At 46.6% G+C, this 21,502-nt stretch overlaps 1 protein-coding gene across 3 annotated transcripts in view; it reads left to right on the top strand.

Moving 5' to 3' along the window:
• Positions 1-21,502, top strand: part of FARP1 (FERM, ARH/RhoGEF and pleckstrin domain protein 1) — a 285,816-nt gene that overhangs the window by 237,206 nt on the left and 27,108 nt on the right. For 2 of the 3 annotated variants that reach the window (XM_053563573.1, XM_053563574.1), the window contains exons 14-16: positions 4,680-4,867; positions 6,297-6,386; positions 7,381-7,514. In XM_053563573.1, the coding sequence (XP_053419548.1) occupies positions 4,680-4,867; positions 6,297-6,386; positions 7,381-7,514 (412 nt within the window). The remainder of the gene's footprint in view (positions 1-4,679; positions 4,868-6,296; positions 6,387-7,380; positions 7,515-21,502) is intronic. The other variant, XM_053563575.1, reaches the window with a different exon arrangement.

Raw genomic sequence — 21,502 nt, 5'->3', positions numbered from 1 at the left:
ATTTCTGCATAGATTTCATTGTATTCTCTTAGAGACTGTGGATTTAAATAGAGTTGTTTTAAAAGATAGACATTTCTAATGTTTTTCCTGCATGTGCCTTTGGTGCACATTCTGGGTACATAGAGATATAAATACCAAATAACAGGAGATAGATCTTGATAAGTGGCATCTAGAAGCTTGCAAAATAAATAATTTTATTGGGGGGACTATTGAAGAAAAGGTATAGATAACTTTTCTGTAATTGTACTTTTTAAAATTTTGGAAAGAGGAATTGAGAAAGTGATCAATATTCTTATTTTTATTAATACTCTCATAATAACCTATTTGTTAAAAAATGGAGACCAACTTACTGGCCAATTTAAAAATCAGGACAGGTCAAATTAAGTGTTGGAGATGCCATTTTTGTTACTTGAGAGTAGACTGGAAACTTCTTTGGTTTTTCCCTGAATTGCGTGGGTTTGTGCTTAAGCTTTTCACCTGTGCAGAGGAGGCAGGCACAGGGCGGGGAGAGAGGCACAGGCCTGTGTCACAGCCACTGCTCTCCAGCACCTCTGCTCTGGAGAGCAGGTCGAGAAATGCCCCAGTCTGAGCGATGCTGTGGATCCAGCTTCCCTGGAGCAGCCAGGAGGGAAGAATGATGAATGTATTTTAAATTAAAAAGACAGAAGAGCTCAGACGGTTTCTGGGCTGGGTGACAAATTGAAATCCATAAATACAGCAGTGCTAATCTGAAGTTCCGTAATTGTTTGTGCCATGAGAATGTGTATATTTAAAAAGATTTTAAAAAGCAATTACTAGAAATACCTCCCTTGAGAGCAGCATTAGCCAGGGGGCATTTCCAGTCCATGGGGGTAACATAAACTCAAACTTCTTCATATAGATTAATGGTGGGGGGGGGTTTAAATAACTGGGAAGAGGTAAGAATTTGAGAGTTATTAACCCGAAATATAACTGAATGCCTTAAAAAAAAAAAAAAAAAGAAAAACGCAGGGCAATATTTAGAAAGAGAAAATACAATTTTTAAAACATTAGAAGCTTCCAGACTTTCAGGGTACAACCAATTTTTTTCTAATCTCTTTAAATGCTTTTCTACCTATTGCCTTAATGTTAGGTGCTTCCTTATAGGGCCTCCCAAAAGTATTTACCTAGAGCTCCCCGGTGAAGGAAATTACTTTGGGTTAATTTGTTGTAGAGAAAAAAGTGATAGGAATACCAAAACATTAACAATTTCCTTGAGTAGCAGTGAATGTCAGTCACAATTCTCCCCATTGCCTGGGACTGTGGCTTCAAAGCAGGTGACAGGCAGCGAGATGTGAACAGCTTTATAAAGCTGTATAAATCAAATTTGGCACAGTTTATCTAATGGCCGAACCACGTTTGTTTACTGTTTTGTAAAATGGACTATGTTACTGAAAACTGACTCTAGGTAGTTCTAATAACTCTGTGACCTTGGACACTGGCCTTCTGTAGACAGGACCCTTCACACCTGCTGGTGTGGACACCAATTTGTACAAAGGAGAGTTTTGATTACTCATCAAGCTGCCAAATTCTAATTGCCCTTGTCAACATAGTTCATCAATTGCTAAATAGTAAATGAGCTCTACATATTTTGGTTGGAACCATGTCACCTATACATTTTCAAAGCCTGAGTAGTTTTACTCACAAAGAAAGAAGGGGGCCTCTTCGCCAGGGATGCAACTCAAATCAGCAAAACTGAACTTCAGACTTTCAAACCTTTCCCTTCCTCAGAATTACGGATAGAGTTCTAGACCAAACTGGGCGATATTTATTGATTTATTGGTCTTTCTGTTTAGATACACTCACTGCCCTTTCTTTTCTTTTCTTTTTTTTTTTTTTTTTTTGAGACAGTCTTGTCTGTCGCCCTGGGTAGAGTGCAGTGATGTCACCCTAGTTCACAGCAACCTCAAACTCCTGGGCTCAAGCCATCCTCTTGAGGCTCTTGCCTCAGCCTCCCAAGTAGCTGGCACTACAGGTGCCTGCCCCTATGTCCTGCTAGTTTTTCTATTTTTAGTAAAGATGAGGTCTTTCTCTTGCTCAGACTGATTTCAAACTCCTGAGCTCAAGCAGTCCCACTGCCTCAGCCTCCCAGAGTGCTAAGTGCTAATTACAGGCCTTGCGCCTAACTAAGTGATTGGCCTGGCCTCACTGCCCTCTCTTAGGCCCCATGAATGTACGCAATTCCAGCTGTGGTAGCCTCATGGGGAAAGGAAATGGACCAACCTGCCCTGGTCCTCCTCCGAGCATAGCAGGCATCCAGCGCGTGGACACAGCTTTAGGATGTAGGCCTGGAGTGTAGCCCAGCATCCTGTGGGCTGGTGCTCCGCTGTCCCCATCTTTCCCTGGGCACATGGGGGACTGTGAAGTTCCCGCTCAGCCCTCTGTATTCTGCATCCTGTCTCCGATGTGGTCCCACAGGGATTCTTCTGAATCTAAATGACTCTCTCTTCTAAACTGTCACGTCTTTTTGGTGGAGGTGGGGGCAGGGGGAGCCACCTCTCCAGGAACCATAGTCTGTCACCTCATTCTTTTAGCCTGCTCCGTCTCCTAAATACTGTAAGTGCTGGCAGGGGGATTCAGCAAGGGTGGTAGCGTCTGACCCTGCGAGGGTGGAACTTGCTGTATGTGAGCTTGTGCACCCTTGTCCCCCTGTCCCGAGGGTGGCAGTTTACCCCTCCCCCCTTGTCACTTCCTCACACCCGGGGCCCCTTCATGATAGCCACCTAACTCCCAACTCTCTCAATGCTGAGGTGAATGCCCTTTCTCTGTCCTTCATTCCTGCAAGGTCAAGGCCCCGCATGCTATCACTTGTAACTGCCTCGTGGGAGCTGAAGGTAAGCTCCCGAATTTTGCCAGATTACAGTGGACAAATAAAAAGTGACTCTCAAACAGCAATTCACAAATGCATGAAATGTTTTGATCTCTAGACAGACTGCCAGAATTCCTCTTTTCTCATTCCTATTTGTAGTGATAAACGTTTACTTTTTGTGATTTTTTTTTTAAAAGGAGAATAGTGTAGCACTTTGAAACAACTGCAGTTCTAATTTGTTGTCACTATTTCCATTTGACAAGTTCCAACTCTTTCTCAATTGTTGTATTCAGTTGTGCACTAGTGTCAATAAAATTGACATTTTGTGAAGCAATTTCTGGCCTTTTTCTCCGGGGTTCTCTGGGGTCTGGTGGTGTGTGGGGTGAATGGGATCTTGGCTCCAGGGCTTCGTTTTAGTGAGGTATATGGAAAAAAGTGAGGATTTCAAAGTAGAGGGATTTTCAAAACTTGAACTTACTGACTCTGCTTTTTCCTCACATTTTCTAATCTTGTTATTCAAAGATCATCCTGCTGCCCAGTGGTCAATGGGCAGGACATCTGCTTTTTGTTGTTCTCTGGGTGTGGTGGCTTTTCCCCACCCTGTGTTGGTGACACAGCTAACTGGTCAGCTTGGGACCAGGGTGGGGGCTGGCAGTGGTTTCTCCATGGTTCATTCATACTGGGATGGAATTCACTGCCCCTACCCCTCCATCCTAAGCTGTTGTATCTTGTAATTTCAAAACGCATGTAAATGACTCCGGGGGGTGAGAATAGATGTCAAGAAAATGGGGGTCCTCCTGGAAAACTGCCCTTGACCTTTCTCTTGGAGATTCTTAACTGTGTGCTGTAGCAGAGAGCCTGCAGCTATGTACTGAAAAATGGAGGAAGCACTGACTTGTCTTTCCTTGTGATAGTAACAGGTGGGACTGCAGGTCACTTTAACTCTGTTTACCTAATATTAGCTCTAGCGAGTCTGCGTTAGGATCATAAATGTAAGTGTTAGATAAAAACACTTAGGTTAGAAATATGTTATAAAATGTCCCCTTTAATGTCAATGGATCCAGGTATAGACATTTGTAAAATTGTTGACAAAAGAGCTGGGCACATCTTCTCCCTTGGGTGACTCATAACGGGTAATATGTACATTTTCGTGTTATTTCATATAGTATCTATTTTCAAGGACTGATGAAGTAACCTGTCATTTTTGACTCATAAAGGAAAATTGTGATAATGCAATGAACTCCGGCTTTGCATTTCTGGGTGACCATCTTTGCCTGTAATGTGATACTAGTGTTTCTGTCCCAAACAGTGACAGACATGGAAGGACATCTCCAGGTATAACAAGCTTCTGTTCTTTGTAGAATGGGAGGTAGTTGCTTGATCTTCCCGTTAGCTGTGACCTACTGTCACGAGACGTAGCGTGTCCTAAGTACAGCAGTTGCTTAGATGCCTGTTAGTATAGCTGTTTTCTAATCATCCCTCCCTGTCTCGTTGTGATTTAGACACTGTGTTGCTCCTGAGTAATTCTTAGAAGCAAAGGCAGTAGCTGGGAGATGAAAATACTATTTTGGGATCCACTATGCTTCTAAGCTGTTCTCATTTTCAAAAGCAAAGTTCTCCATCTTATCCTCGGTTACATAACTGAGGCTGTGCTGAATTATTCATAACTTCAGTCTTCAATATCAAGGCAGCTTCAGCGTGGGGAGAAAATGAGAAAATAATGAATTGAACTGAATTTGCTAGAGGGTAGACAAAGTTCTAAAGGTTTGAAAAGGTGAAAGTCGTGGATAGAAATCAGAGCCCAGAAAAAAATGACTTGCTCTTTTCTTTAAAACTTCTCATCCCCAAACAGGCTCCCTGACTGGTAGCCCTCACCTTTCAGAGCTGTCCGTCACCTCCCAGGGAGGAGCTGCCCCCGCCAACGTGACCTTGTCCCCCAACCTCAGCCCTGACACCAAGCAGGCGTCTCCCTTGATCAGCCCGCTGCTCAGTGACCAGGCCTGCCAGCGGACGGAGGACGAGGAGGAGGGCCGCAGAAAGGTGCCAGGCGGGGGGCCAGGCCTGCATATACCTGTGTGCCTGCGTGCCTGTGTGCCTGTGTGTGCAAGGTTTTCAATTTAGTAAAATACACAGTGTAAAAGAGACTGTTTCAACCATTTTCAAGTGTCCCTGCAGTTCACTGGCATTAGGTACGTCCACATTCTTAGGCCACCATCCCCCCCACCTACCTCCAGAACATATTCATTTTCCCAAACAGAAACTCCGCACCTATTAAACACTAACTCCCCACCCCCCTTGCCAGGCCCTGAATCTGCCTGCCGAGGCACCTGAGACAGGTGGAATTATGCAGCATTCGTCTGCCTGTGACTGGCTTATTCCGCCCAGCTGAGCATCCTCAAGGCCCACCCATGTTCTAATATGGGTCGGGCTCATTTCCTTTTTAAAGCTGAGTGATGCTCCCTTGTGCGTCTAGACCACATTTTGGTATCAGTGCAAATGTCAGTGGACAGTTGTGAGTCGTCCTGCCTTTTGGGGACTGTGAGCACAGTGCACAGATGTTTGCTCCAACCACTGCTTTCAGTTCTGTTGTGTGGATACCCAGAGTGGGAATCAGGGGGGCTCCTAGGGAAGTGGGCAGGATGGCAGGCCACAGGGGACTCCCTGGTACTTAGTGTTTCAAGAGAGAGTAAAAGCCGATAGCCAGCCAGCTCTGCTGGGGTGCCGGCTGCTGGCCTAATGGACAGGCTTTAGGGAACCGAGAGCCCATGTCCCCTTAGATCCAGCCATCTGTGTTCCTACCTTTGATTTCACAAACAAATCAAACCATGGCCACTGGTCGGCAGCTTGACAAAGGACCTTTGTGAGTTTCCTGGGGACTGCATCCCTCTAGCATCTTCCTGATTTGAGTCCTTTTGCTAATGGTGATGTTTATGCAAAATGAAACCTTCCTGAATTATATTCTCCTCCTAGAAATCTATTCTTGTGTGTGTGTGTGTGTGTGAGAGAGAGAGAGAGAGACAGTCTCACTCTGGGTGGAGTGCCATGGTGTCATAGCTCACAGCAACCTCAAACTCTGAGGCTCAAGTAATCCTTTTGCCTCAGCCTCCAGAGTAGCAGGGACTAGTCACCCACCACCATGCCCAGCTATTTTTTTTTTTTTCTATTTTTAGTAGCGACAGAGTCTTGCTCTTTGCTCAGGCTGGTCTTGAACTCCTGAGCTCAAAGGATCCTCCTGCCTTGACCTCCCAGAGTGCTGGGATTACAGGCATGAACTACCACACCCGGCCTGGAAATCTCTTCTTTTTTCCTAGTTCCTGTAACACAGAAAGGAGAATAATAAGACTTTTTTTAGCCTTGATGCCCCTAACAAAAGATCTTAAGTTAGTAATCTATCACTTTAATTAGGACATTCTTAGAGACTTCCACTAAAATGATTATTGTGCCTTGAATTTTTTGTTGGATTTTGCAGAGATTCCCGACCGACAAAGCGTACTTCATTGCTAAAGAAGTAGCCACCACCGAGCGGACCTACCTGAAGGATCTAGAAGTCATCACTTCAGTATGCGCACTATTTCCCCTAAAGCATTAAATTACATAATTTATCTCAACTAATACTCCGCTTTACGAGAGAAGCTGGATTTAATTAAATGTTGGGTTCTCTGACTTCAATTGAAAGGATTTTGATCCTGGGGTAAAGAATTTAAATGCCAATCATATATTCAATTTGGGATACACTCTGTAAAAAATTCTATAACTGGGATTTTAAGTGCAAAGGAAGGAAGTTCCCAAGGGGAAAATTAAACATTCACTGTCCGCATGCACCTACCCGGAACATTTGCCTGTGGACAAGTGTAACTACTTACCTTTGTTTGAGGTAGACCCCAGAGGTGAACAGAGGCCTCGTTTTATCTTTGATAATAAATGGAGTCATGTCAACACAGTCTGCCAGAAGAATGCCTTTTATTATTTTAATCCCTCTAGTTCCATCTTGGAAACAAATTCAGGGCACTGCAGATTTGCTTCTGACCTCTGGCTTCTGGGAATTAGCCAGGTGGGAAAGAAATTGGAATCACTGAGTTTCTGTTCCTCATGGAATGTGTATTGGGTTTGGTCCTCAGCAGGTGGAACCCAATCCCAACCCACCTCAATGACAACAGGGAGTGCGTGGGAAGGCAGCAGCTGTATCCCCCTGGTTTGGCCACCTTCCCGCTCAGGGTGTTAACAGGAGAGATGGGCATCCTTACAGGAATGAAGCAGGGGTAGTCAGGTGTCCTATGTTAGTGATTATCCAGTAAGAGATTTGTCCTGGCTTAAACAATCAATGCATGACACATTTCCGAAAGCAATAATATGGAAATGGACACTTCTCACGCTACTTCAAGGAACGTCGGGGCAGGCAGTAAGAAGGCCTGGGCCCTCTGTGTCCCTGAGATGCTAACTTAGCAGTAAAAGCTCCGGTGTCAGTCACATGTGGCTGTGGCATTCCTTCTGAAACTTGCAGGCATTCTTCATTAGTCTTTATACCTCCAAGTGTGTTCTCTCTTTATTTCCAGTGGTTCCAGAGCACAGTGAGCAAAGAGGATACTATGCCAGAAACATTGAAGTGTCTCCTATTCCCAAATTTTGAACCTTTGCACAAATTTCATACCAATTTTCTCAAGGAAATTGAGCAACGACTTGCCTTGTGGTGAGTACAGTTATATTTCACAATTCTCTCGTTCTCTTTCTAATATTATTTTTATGTTGTGCCTAAAAACAGCAGGCAGGAGCAAAAATGAAAGGAAACACAGGCTTAAGACAGGTCAGCCTTAAAATGATTTTCAGTTAAATTGTGCATGTATTTAGATGTCGTTTTCAACAAAATGCATTTTACAACAATCGTGATTATCGCAATATAAAGAGAGTAGTTACTTTTGGAGGACTAATGGGGGATTGTAATGAGTAGCTAGGGGTGTCCAACCTGCAGCCCACTGGCCCCATGCTGATTTTGTGAGGACTTTTTTGCTTATCTGTAGTGTTGGATAGCAGGAACAGTACGCACAGACCTTTTTTTGCTAATCAGCTTTCCTTAGTGTTTGTGTATTTAATGTGTGGCCCAAGGCAACTCTTCTTAGTCCCACCAGTATGCAGCAGAGAGGAAAAAAAGGTTGGTCGCCCTCGGTGGAGACATGTGATGACTTTAAGGGGGTGTTGGGAGTATTTCACCGGTGCTTGCCTTGTAGTCGTGTGTGAAGTACATGAATGATTTGTTCCGTTTTCTGTATTATATTTCACAGTGTTTAAAAAGTGCTTGAAAAATTTGGAGCCCGGCATAACACACTGCATCACACACACACATGCTTTTACCTTGGTTTATCATAAGGAGCTATTTAATGTGTGCAATTCCGTTTGAACAAATATATTGAGTGCAGAAGTCAGAATTAAAATGTCCATTAATAGCAGACTGGTTAAAATCATGTTGAGTCTGTCCATTAAGTACCAAATAAGACCTTCATCTGGAAGAAGGAGGAGGTGCAAAAAACCCTGAAAAAAATAAACTTTGTGTGCTCTAGAACGCAACAGCTGAGACACGCTTACCTAAAATAGAAACTTCTGCAAAAAATTCTTACGGTCTTTTTTAGAGGCAGTTTTATGCAGGCAGACATATGAGAAGTTGATTGTCTGCTAAACATGCATTTGAAAAATGCCAGGAAAAAAAAGCAAAAGGCTTCTACAGTGTTTTTGGCAGAAATAGAACCCAGTCAATGGCGTATCCTCACCTCAAGGGAGAATCTGGTGTAAAGTGATGTCGGGCATTTAGTGACAAGAGGTTGTTGTACCTTGGGTGTTCCCAAACTGTGGCATTCGAGCTGCAGGTTAACTGCTGAGCACAGCTGCTCCTCTGCCTGATGAGCTGCTGTGCCAGGGCCAGCGGGAGCCCTCTCATCCCCCTGAGTGGTGTCAGGCTTTGGACATTTTTTTATACCTAGATGATAATTCATGTGCAATTCACCTTCCCTTGAGAAAAAGAGCTTTCCTAAGAGGCCCCAGGAGGGAGAGCACAGCCAGAACTGATACATAATAGGTACAAAGTCAGCCTCCCTGGAAATGGGAGATAATCAAAAATGGCAATTTAGCAAGAGTCGTGGTATTATAAATATAAGAGAAAGACCACTTTTCAAAATTAAAAGTAAAAATCCTACAAAATCTTTACTTTAACTTCCCAAACCGGACGTGGAAGCTTTTCACTGGTGTTCCTTGCTGCCTCGGTCCTGCAGAGCTGAACGCCGTCCTCATCACTGTCTTCACCATGGGTCAAAGACCTCCTAGCTCTAAGAACCCATTTAACCATTTGTGTTCTGGGCGTGGACACAGTCTTGAACAAATCTTCCTGTAGATCAGAGCAGCTTGAGCTGGTGTCACTATAGCCCTTTCAGTCCCCGTGGCAGTGGATTTAAATAATCTTGGCGATGTCATCAGTTTGCAGGAATCCGATGCATTATGGTGGCTTCAGCCAGCTCTCCCGCGGGAGGGTGCCACCCCAGAGAAATTTAGCCAACTGTCTGATATGTCTCCTTTTAGGAATAAATACCATCCTTGTGGACTTTCAGTCACCATAAATCTTTCACATCTGCCCCTTATCAGTGAAAGAATATCTGACTGCTTAGAAAGCAGCTGATGTCATTTGATTCCCAGAGGGTTTTCAGTGGCATATCTTCCAAAGAGCCATCATTGTACCCGGGTTTTATAGGAAGATACCAGAAACATGTAAAAGACTCAGAGCTAGAGAGAGAGCAGCCAGCAAGCAGCATGACCTACTTAGCCCTGCCACGGTGGACCCACACCAACAGATGACCTTGTCAGATGTCAGTGGAAAGGGCTGCTTCCAAGTTCAGCTGATCACTTCCTCAAGTGTGATGAGGAAGACCCGGCTCGGCAGAGATTCCCAGGGAAAAGGCGGAGTGGGAATGAGTTTAGTGTGAGCCAACAGACCAGCACGGAGAGAAACCAGCATCTCTCTGCATTGGCAGCCACAGCTCTGCCGGCTTATTAAAATCACCTGGAACCTTTAAAAAATCTTGGTAGCCCTCAGACTAGTTATATCAGAATCTTTGAGAGGTAGTTGGTATTTTCTAAAGCTTCCCAGTGACTCCAAACTGTAGCCAAGATCGAGAGCCTTTGCTCTAATTTACCTCCTTAGGAAGAGCCCAGAGTGTGGACCAGGCCAGCCCTGTCCGACTTCAGGCTCTTCAGAGTTTCATGTTGAAATGGGAGGATGAGGATGCATGCCATTAAAAAAACAAGGTGATTGGAGGAAACCACGGGCATTTGGCCTGGGAGAGAAAATACTAGAAACATGATGGCCCTCTTTAAATATCTACTGGCCAGTCCTGCAGGCAGCATCTTCTAAGTCATACTAGAAGACAAAATTGAAACAAAAGACTGACTTTCCAAAGCAGCACACTGGCTGAATACGGAAAAAGAGTTCCCAGGACTGAGTGCAGCATAGCAGAGGGAAGCTTCTGTACCTCTGAGGTCTCCAGCACTGGCTGGCCATCCCTTCCACAAGGGATTTATCTGTCAAGCAAAACCCCAAACTTGGCAGTACATCAGGGTCATTGGAGCTCAGGAGCGGGTAGGTGGGGAGAGCTTTAAAAAATGCAGATTTCCAGACCCCATCCAGCCCTTTTGAATCAGAACTTTGGGGGTGAGATCCAGAAATTTGTGTTTTTAGAGTCCTTCTTGGCATGGCTGTAGTGAATACCTGTCTGACCAATGTAAAATTCTATGATTCTTGGGTTTGCATGTCACAGACTGGTTATAATTCTTGTCTCTTTACAAGCATGGAACAAAGTGAGTGGGTAGGTGAGTGTGGAAGCTGTGCCCGCAGGGAACTGTGCTGTTGCAGGCAGGAGGGACAGGGCCCCATGTAGAGGCAGGTGCCATGTCCAGGGAGTCCAGGCTGCACTGCTAGTCTACGCTGGAGAACACAGGGAGCTGTTAGCACGTGAGTGGAGTGGGTCAAAGGAAGGAGGTCACACTGACCGCTGACCAACACCTGGTACACATGTCACACTGACTGCCGACTGACACACCTGTGTGTGTCACACTGACCGCTGACTGACACCTGGTACACATGTCACACTGACCGCTGACTGACACACCATGTGCGTGTGTCACACTGACCGCTGATTGACAAACCATGTGCGTGTGTCACACTGACCGCTGACTGACACCTGGTACACATGTCACACTGACCGCTGACTGACACACCATGTGCGTGTGTCACACTGACCGCTGATTGACAAACCATGTGCATGTGTCACACTGACAGCTGACCGACACCTGGTACACATGTCACACTGACCGCTGACTGACACACCACGTGCGTGTGTCACACTGACCGCTGACTGACACACCATGTGCGTGTGTCACACTGACCGCTGACTGACACCTGGTACACATGTCACACTGACTGCCGACTGACACACTGTGTGCGTGTGACACACTGACCGCCGACTGACACACCTGTGCGTGTGTCACACTGACCGCTGACTGACACCTGGTAAACATGTCACACTGACCGCCGACTGACACACCTGTGCGTGTGTCACACTGACCGCTGACTGACACCTGGTACACATGTCACACTGACTGCCGACTGACACACCTGTGCGTGTGTCACACTGACCGCTGACTGACACCTGGTACACATGTCACACTGACTGCCGACTGACACACCTGTGCGTGTGTCACACTGACCGCTGACTGACACCTGGTCCACATGTCACACTGACCACTGACTGACACACCATGTGTGTGTGTATCATATGTGTGTTCACTTGTTTTTCCATTTTGTCTGAGAAGCACAGTTTGGCTCATGTCAACTGGGATGAGTGAGACCCGAGTTGGCCTTCCCACCTCCGGGGCCTGTGTTCAGCTGTCAGGACCTGGTTGAGCCAGTTTTCCTCATCTGTACAAGGCAGGTTGGAGCTCACTTCTGAGGGCTGTTACGCAAAGTAAATGGGACAATGTTTGTAAAGGGCTTTCTTCCCTGCACGAAGAAAGGGAGAAGGCAAGGCTGATCTATTTAAAATTTTTTATTTATTATTTAATTAATTTATTTATTTAAAGAGACAGGGTCTTGCTCTGTTGCCCAGGCTACAGTGCAGTGTGGTGCAATCAAAGTTCACTGCAGCCTCAAAATCCTGGGCTCAAGTGATCCTCACACCTCAGCCGCCCCGAGTAGCCAGAACTACAGGCATGTGCCACTATGCCTGGCTAATTTTTTAATTTTTTTTTAGAGACAGGGTCTGGCTGTGTTGCCCAGACTGTTCTCAAATTCCTGGACACAAGAGTTCCTCCCACCCCAGCCTTGCAAAGTACTGAAATTATAGGTGTGAGCCACCCAAACTGGTCTGATCTTTTTTTAAAAGTATACTTTTAATTATGAAATAATTTTACCTGTAATTCAGCAACTCAGGAGGCTGAGATAGGATTGCATGAAGCCAAGAGCTCAAGACCAGTCTGGGCAACATAGTGAGACACCTGTCTCTAAAAAAATAATTAGTCTGGCATAGTAGTGTGCATCTATTGTCCAGCTACTCAGGAGGCCGAGGCGGGAGTATCACTTGAGCCCAGGAGTTCGAAGCAGCAGTGAGCTATGGTTGCATCACTGCACTCCAGCCAGGGTGACAAAGCAAGACCTTATCTCTAAATAAATAAATATATATGAAATGATTTTAGATTTAGAGAAAAGTGGCCTCGACAGTAGTTTCCCTCTATGCTCCTGACCCATCTCCTTCCCCTGAAGTTAACATCTTACATCACTGTGGCAGATTCTTCAAAACTAAGAAACCAACGTTGGTATATTACTATTAACTGAGCCCCAGATTTTATTGAGTGATAGTTTTCAAATTACTGTTGCAAATGTCAGTAAAGCTAAAGTTTACTACACACAAAATTTCCCCTAATGTTTGGTACGTAAGTGATTGGAGAGCGTGATTTCCCCTCAGCAGGCCTGCGCTTGGTCACAATGCTTTTCCATCAACAGTGGGAAATTACAGGGCAGAAAAGGGACCCGGAAGTTTTCTGGAATGGTTAGGCTGAACCCAGGTTCAATAAACACACCTGCTCCTATCCAAACATCACCTTCTCCTAAGTCAACACACCTGGGAAGAGTATGGACACCCAAGGCCTATTTCACACTGGCAAAGCCCAAGTTACCTTGTTCAAAAACAAGGAAACTGGTTTGGTGAGTTCTGAAGACTTGAAGAGTGCTTTTTCTTTTGAAAGCGGGAACGTTTTTACTCAGCTGTTCAGTACACTCAGAGAAAGCCACTTACAACCTCTGGCAGTCTGGCAGGTCTCCCAGGGGCCAGGCCTGCGGTGACTGATGGATGCGGCCTAAAGCTGCCTAGTGACTCCTCAGAGAGGGACTGCAGCCTGCATGGTGCGGGTGTCCCTGGCAGATCCCACGGCGTACAGAACTCAGCTTATGTACAAACCACAAGGAAGCTGGGAGACAGAGAGCAATCGTGCAGAGAGGCTCCTGGAAACAGCCATGGGACACAAGCCATTTTCGAGGAGGAACAGCTGCTTATTCTAAATAAGAAACCTGAGGCAGGGTCATGTGAGGATCAGGGCAGGAGTAGAGGGGCTGGGTGCTGAGATGTCACGGAGCAGTCAGCGCTCGGCAGGACAAGAGGGCAAGAGAGGGAGGCCAGCCCGTCTGGAGGATGGGAGGAAGTGAGAGAAGCCAGTGTGGGGAGAGGAGAGGAGCTTGCCCTGGGCACAGTGATCAGGGGTCAGCAGTGAGGGCCCAGACAATCGGAAACGTGCGTCCAGCTCAGGAAAGAAGCCAGGCACGGGGGAAGGGTTGGAAGCTATCCGCAAGAAATCGGGTCTTTAAGGATGAGAACGTTCAAAGGAAAAGAGCCACAAGGTCAGAATCCTCTTGAATATATGTCATTTATGGCAACTTTCTTTCCATAAATGTAGATTACTTAGCAGCTCAAGAGCCAGCAAAGGAAGCAGAAGCCACCAGAGAGTTGAAAATGAATCAGCAGGGGTGGAGGGTCCGGAGGAGGGTAGGGCTTGGAGGATGTGACCAGGATGGAAGGATGGTTTGGGGAAGGTCCTTTTGGGTGTGAGGGAGGAAGTCCCACAGGGGTGAGAGATACCAGGAAGGCATCCCCGAGGGTTTGGAGGAGCCCTAGGGCAGAGAGGAGGCTCTTTCAGGGATGGGACACCTCATAGGCTACGACTGGGAATCTCACGGGTGGAGCATTGTCTCTGTGTGATGCTCCGAGGCTGAAGCGGAGTGGAGATGACAGAATGGGCCTGAAAACCTTTTACTCCCTGAAAAAGTGGAGCATCTTTGTGGTAGCACCAGTGGACCATGGCTGAACAAAAATGAATAAAATGTTTTTCTCTTCATTCTATCAGCACTTTGAAGTTTCAAGTCTTTACACTGGGAATCATTAAAAGAAAAATCATAAGGCTTTCCTGAAACATTAAGTTAAATAGAATTATCAGGCAATCCAACAATTCCGCTCCTAGGCGTGTACCCAGAACTCTTCAAGGACTCAGATCCTTGTCTATCCACGTTCGTGGCCGTGTTATCCACAGTGTCAGAGGAGAGGGCAGCCCAGATGTCCACTGACACGGTGGACACAGTGGAGAAGGCGGTACAGGAACAAAGGCACATAACAGCCTTGAAACGGAAGGAGAGTCTGCCGCGTGCTGTAAACTGGGTGAGCCTTACAGACACTATGCTGAGTGAAATAGGCCAGCCGCAAACGGCAGACACTGTACGACTCCACTTCCATGAGGGGGCTGATCAAATTCAGAGACAGAAAGGAGGATGGTGTTTGCCAGAATCAGGGTAGGGGGGACAGGGAGCTAGTGTCTAATGGGGAAAGAGTTCCTGATGGTGGTGATCCAACAATGTAAATGCATTTAGTGCCACTGAATCGTACACTTGAAAATGGTTAAAATGGTAGATTTTATGTCATGTATATTTTACCTCAATTTCTGCAAAAATAAAATCACAGGGAATCCAGTGCAGGACAAGACAAGAGGCTGCCCAACAGTGTGCTTGTTTCACATGGCCACGGTCCCTCCAAGTGTTCTGCCTCACACGGCCCCAGGAACAGGTGGACTTATGGATTGACCTGTCCCCACCCCCACCCCCTGCCCCTGACCCGTGTGCGCAGCCAGGCCTGGAGGAGTAAGTTACACTAGGACCTGGATTTAATGCTGACACCTTCCCAGGTGCATTTTTAATCTGAATGCAGATCTCACAATGCCTGCATTTTCTCCTGTTCTCCATTTTCAGAGGCTCTTTTTATCTTCCACTATTGTTTCCCTTCCTTGTTCAACAGGCCTTTGAGGAACACGGGGCCTTGTTTTGAACAGATGGAGAAGTGAACACAAAAGCCTCTGTACCTTTCTTTTGTTTGTTTTTTTAATTTTGAGACAGTCTCACTCTGTCACCCTGGGTAGAGTGCTGTGACATCATCACAGCTCACAGCAACCTCCAACTCTTGGGCTGAAAAGATACTCCTGCCTCAGCCTCCTATTAGCTGGGACTGCAGGCACCTGCCACAACGACTGGCTGGTTTAAGTATTTTTTTTTTTTTTTTTGTAGAAACAGAGTCTCACTTTATGGCCCTCGGTAGAGTGCCATGGCATCACACAGCTCACAGCAACCTCTAACTCCTGGGCTAAAGCGATTCTCTTGCCTCAGCCTCCCGAGTAGCTGGGACTACAGGCGCCCGCCACAACGCCCAGCTATTTTTTGGTTTGCAGTTCAGCCGGGGCCGGGTTTGAACCCACCACCCTCGGTATATGGGACCAGTGCCTTACCGACTGAGCCATAGGCGCCGCCCCTGGTTTAAGTATTTTTAGTAGAGATGGGTCTCACTCTTGCTCAGGCTGGTCTCAATCTCCTGACTTAGCGATCCACCCACCATGCCGTGCTCTCCGTGCCTTTCTTATGTGACTCAGTGAGGGGACGTGCAGCTGTCACCTCAGTCAGTCAGAGGCTGGGCTTTTCTCCCAAGGTGAAAACTTTGTTGTGATAACTCAATGTCTTTTCTGACTTATGTTTGAATTTGGAGTCCTCAGGGGATGTTGTTATAAAGGAGGCCCATGGATGGCCTGCTTGTTTTCCTGAGCAGGATGGGCAGAGACTGGTCTTCCTCCTGACCTTCCCCCCACCTCCACCCAGGAGAGGGGCTCTACCTTAAACCAGAAGAGGCAAGTGTTACCTGTGGTTGATGCGGGAGTGCCAGCCAGGCCTGAGCACACATAACCCTCCACATGTCCCTTCAACTTTGAGGGTCAGCAGCCACAATGTTCATCTCTAGAATACCAGGAAGGACAGACAGGTCACACCCACGGCACCATAGTTTCAAAAGGTCGCCAGTGACTGCTGATTGTTCCTACATGGGGAATATAGGCTGGGCTCATTTGTGCAGATAGTCTATGTGGTAAGGAAGCTTTGGTTCCCCCCAGGTTGATACCTGTTGACTATTTTTCACATCTGTATAAGGAGAGGATGTGAGTTCTGTATTATTTTGTTGTTGCCCAAGATCAAAATAGTTGTAAAGTTGGACTGCAGAGGATGCCTTTAATTACCTGAAGAGTAATAACTACCGCCGCCCCCACACTGCTAAAGCTTAGATCATTCTCACCAGACAGGGCACCATGTGAAACCCCTGTACCACAGCACATGCACTGAGGGCCAGTAAACACTTTTCTAGTAAGATCAGCCAGCAGTGCCTTTTCTCATGGAAGGTTCCAGTAAACTGGATCCCAGTGCCTCACAGGCTGTAAATACTACCAGTGTTCCACACTAATGAATTCACTGGCAAACAGGAAGTTAGGGTGATACCACCTAGCTCAGGAATCCCTTAACTGCCTTGATGTTTTGATTTGAGCCCAGTTCAGAAGCCCGGGCCCTCCTCTCTCCTGCACTAACCACAGCTCTGCTCAGGGCTTGGTGACTTACTGGTCTCTTACTGCTCCACCAAGTAGAGCTTCCTCCAGGGTCAAGGACATCGGAAGCTGTGCTGTCTAATATGGTAGCCACAAGCCACATGCAAATTGAAACTGAACTTAAATCACACCCTGATTCAGTTTCTAAGTAGCACCACCACATTTCAAGCGCTCGTTAGCCGCATGTGGCCAATGGCAAATATAAAAACCATTTCCATGGTACTGAATGGCAAATATAAAAACCATTTCCGTCATCACAGAAAATTCTATTGGACAGCAGTGACCTAAAGAAGAAGGAATACCACATTCCTCTCACTACCACACCAACACAGGGCCTGGCACACAATGATGTTCAAAATAGCACAAATTCATGACAGTGTTTTGATTTTCTTTGAGACAAAACTTGGAGTGGTCAGTTGGCTGATGTTTTGCTTGGAAGGTGTGGCAAACGTGGGTAGACAGTGCTCAGAACTTACAGAACCATATTCAAATGCATAGTTTGTGGCATTAGTACTAATAATGAACTGCCATTAATAAGTGTTACTGTGTGCAGACTGCATGGACTTTAGACCAATGTAAAGCCCGCGTTACTGATCAAAATAAGGAAGAGCATTTTCTCACTTGACCTTCAGAAACAGGGGCTTACAACTATGGCCCGTGGGCCAAATCTGGTCTCACCTGTTGTGTTAATAAGGTTTTACTGAAACGTAGCCACGCCCATTCTGTTATCCCTCATCTGCGGCTGCCTTTGTGCTACATCAGCAGAGTTGAGTCTTTGCAGCAGAAACCACAAAGCCTCAAATGTTTTCTATTAACTCTTGTTCAAAAAGAACTTTCCTAGGGCTATGTTAATATTATTCCTATTTTATGATAAGCAAGATGAAGCTAAGAAAGGTGAAGCCCCTCACCCATGGCCACCGTGTCAATGACAGAGGCATGCCCTGACGTCCTGGATGGTGCCTTTGACACCTGTGTCATTGGACCCTGGGTTATGGTACCTTGGAGGGGAAGGGCAGCAGGGTTCCTGGTTCTTCAGAGGAGAAAATGAGTGTGGCTTGCCCTGGGCCAAACGGCACAGCCACAGCCGTGCCTCTTCCAGCTCCCGGGTCTACAGACCCTCCCCCACGCTTCCTGCCCCAGCTCTGAGGATGGCGCTGCCTCTGGGGAGTACTCCCCTCCTCCCTGTGCCCCCCACCCACCCCACCCCCGTGCTGCCCGGTCCCTTGAGGCTCATGAACAGGAAGCTCACGGCATCTGCTCATCCCTGTCCTCATGATGACTTTATCTGCAGAATTACTGCATTGAGTTCTCAAATGAGAACTAAAAGAAGAATCCAGAAAATTATACCTGCCTGCACACGTGAACTGTTATCACACCATGTGAGTTATGTGGCATTATCCTCTTTACCAAATGTGAACTACTTACTTCTCCCCTTTCCCTTGGAGGACTGGGGAAGCGTTTGTTTAATACTTCTGCGATAGCTTAGGAATTACTGAGGACCATTTCTCATGTCTTTAGCTTTTACTTCCTGGTAGTGTCTGGGAGATTCTTAGGCGATGTTTGTGTGTTGGTTTGGGGTGTTTTCTGCGCGCGTGTGTGGCCTCTGATGGAATCACGCACCTGTGTGAGGAGGGACACAGCTACAAGGACTTCATCGAGGGAGCGTTGCCTGGCCTTGGCGTCCTGCCCGTGTGACTCTGACCAGGGACTACCAGGAAGCTGAGGCCACCGCAGCCTGACACCGGCCCCTTCTGTGGGATAATTAAGGAGGGCTTTTATTTTACCCCTTGGATTTGGGGAGGAGAGGGGTTGCTTTAAAGTTTCATCAGTGGTAGTTTTCGCCAACACGAATTGAATGCTTTCTGTGTTCCAGACACCGTTTAACCCTGCCCATGTGTCACTTCGTCTTTACGAAAACACTCCTAGGTAGACATCACTGTTATTTCTCATCTCACAGGTGAGGACATGAGGTTTAGTGAGGGTGTGCAGCTTGGAAAAGGTCTCACAGCTAGTTAAGGGCAGAAATGCATTTTTAACCCAGGCAGCCTGGCTGCCACTATATAGGCCTTTAGTTCTAGAACCTTTAGGCCTCCCTTTTGGAGGGAAAGAAGAGCTTTGTTACTGCTGGCTCCTAACCTGTGAAGGACTTCTGGCTCCTAGGGTACCTCATCTGTAAGCTGACTTAAAGCTGTCCTGCCCGCTAACCCCTGCCACTCCTGCCCTTCCAGGCAAGACGTGCCCAGACGCCAGACTGGGGCAAAGATGGGATATTCTTCCCAGCTCTAGCCTGTGCCGTGGATGGCAGAAGCCATCTCTGCACTCCGCAACCTGGAGGTGTGACCTGTGTGCCATCAGTTACACTACTAGTTTTAGGCTTTATAGGGAAATTTTTAAAAAAGATTTTAGAATCAGAAAGACTTCAATTTCGATCTTAGTTGTCCATACGTACCTCCCCCATTTACCACTGTGTGACCTCGGGCAAGACACTGATCTTTGCTGTTTTGTTTTTTTTTCTTTTTCATACTGAACACATGGATTCTGTATGTCGTTCTTGCCCAGGGGCCATGCTAAACTTCCTGGTAGCATCCAGTTTTAGTATATGTGCTATATACTATATCACACAAGCACAAGTCACCGAACCTTTCTAACGTCAATTTCTTTGTAAAGCGGAGATAATAATGTCTCACGTCCAAGGGATGAGGGAGAGGAGTTTATACAGCCTCTAGGATAGTTTCTACATCACAGTAGCATACAACACCATAGTTAAAACCATCCCGACAAAAAACTTGCATGTCTGATGCTGTCCTGAGGACTGAAACCCTTCTTCATGTTAGTGCCATCAACCCATTGAAGTGCCAAGCTTTGTGTGTGTGTGTGTGTGTGTGTTTATTCATCAGGAAAGCAGCAGAGTGCCCTGAGAACTCTGGAGTCGGCAAAATTAACTAGGAGCTTCTTCTGTTTATTCGACAAATATTTATTGTGTCCCTTGTTAGTGTCTAAGCTAGTGAAGGCGGTTTGAGAGACGATTTCTTCGGACAGCAATTAGGACAGAAAGAAGAAAAAATTACTTTACTTTTCCTACACAGAAAAAAGCCAAAGCGGTGAAAGAGGGTATAGTGTAGCCAGAGAGAATCAGGGACGCGGCTTTTCACGCAGTGGGGGGAGAAGATTTATAGCAGCAGCCAGGGTAACGGGGTGCTGCTGCGGCCGTGTGGCTCCTCCTGCTGATGACAGCGATGGCAGGATGTCAAAGTCCCAGAGTGGGCTCCCCTGCCTGTCCTCAGAGACAGGCTTTATCTCTGGAGACGTGACTGCCCTGAAGATACAGCCGCTGAGGCCTGAAGCTCACACCCCTGCTGCTCCCTCAGGATTCCTCACAACCGTAACAAGCAGATTCTGAAGAGCGATTTTAAAAGAGGAAGATTTATGTCTCTTTTCCGTGTGCTCAGCTCTTTTCAGAGGTTGTGCAAAACAGAACTCCCGCAAGATGCCCCGTAGTGAGAGAACTCAGAGGATTGGTCTTAACTGTTGTTAGGAAATGGCCGGACTAGATAGTTGCCTGTTCTTTTTAAAAGGCCGCCCTTTCACTCCTGCTATAGAGCAGTCACTCTCCTTGAAAGGTGTGAAGGATGAGAGGAGGCCGCGGTGGAAATGTTCAGGCCAAGTTTACTGAAAAAGGAGGGTGACTCTCCTGGGCAGTGCAAAGGTGGCCTCTGTGCCCAGGAGCAATTAGAGACCCCTTTATATGGGCTCAAGGACTGGGCAAATTCCACTCCTTGCCTGGAAGATTGGGGTCCTTGGCATGACCTTCTGGGGAGTGGGCTGGCCAGACCCTTTGTGTCTTTGTCTTAGGAGAAAAGGAAAAGGAGGGGAAAGGGTTTAAGTGTGGCTGTGTTAGCCCCCCCACCCCCCAACACCCCACAGTAGACAAAAAGGCAGAGCTTACTTTCTGATTTTCACTGTACCATGGAGGCAGCTGGAACCAGCCTACCAGGGAGTCTAGGAGGGTCCAGAGCTCCTTCACTCTGTTCTCATGCTGCAGCAGATCAGGGGGTATCTGACCCCTTTCTCAAAGCAAAGTTGGAAGAAAAAAAATCACACCCTTAAGCAATATTTATACATTAAAGCACTTTGTGTTTTTGTAGCATCTTAAAGCATTTTCCCTGCAATTATTCTGTTTGGTAATGAAAACCACTGTGTGGAATTATCCTCATCTTTTTGTCCATGGAAAATGAGGCTCAGAAAGGGGGCGGTGCCTTGCCAGAGGTTGTTTGCTGTGAGGCAGCTGGGATGGCTCCTTCCTTCCTCCCTAGAGCCTCTGAGCTGGACACGCAGAGGTAGTTGGAACCTTAACTTGTTCTCCGGGCCTCTCTAGAGCAGCCCTGTGGGCAGAACTATGATAAGGGGCATGTTCTGTGTCTGCGCTACCCGGGATAGGGAGCCCTAGCCACAAGTGGCTATTGAGCACGGGGTAAGTGTGACTTGTGGGGTTGAATTTTAAAACATTATTTTAAGTGATGTTAAAATTTAAATAGCCCTATGTAGCTGCCATGTTGGACAACACTGTTCCAGAGGCTTGAAGGGGAAGGAACTTTGGAGAAAGATGGATAGATGCAGGTTTTGTTTCGTGTTGTGACAGAATGCCTCTGCACGCCACGTCCTCTGCTGGCCACTCGTAGGATTCTGAGTCTT

Source organism: Nycticebus coucang, chromosome 15, assembly GCF_027406575.1.
Source record: "Nycticebus coucang isolate mNycCou1 chromosome 15, mNycCou1.pri, whole genome shotgun sequence".
NCBI lineage: Eukaryota > Metazoa > Chordata > Mammalia > Primates > Lorisidae > Nycticebus > Nycticebus coucang.
This window is presented reverse-complemented; position numbering and strand designations above follow the sequence as displayed.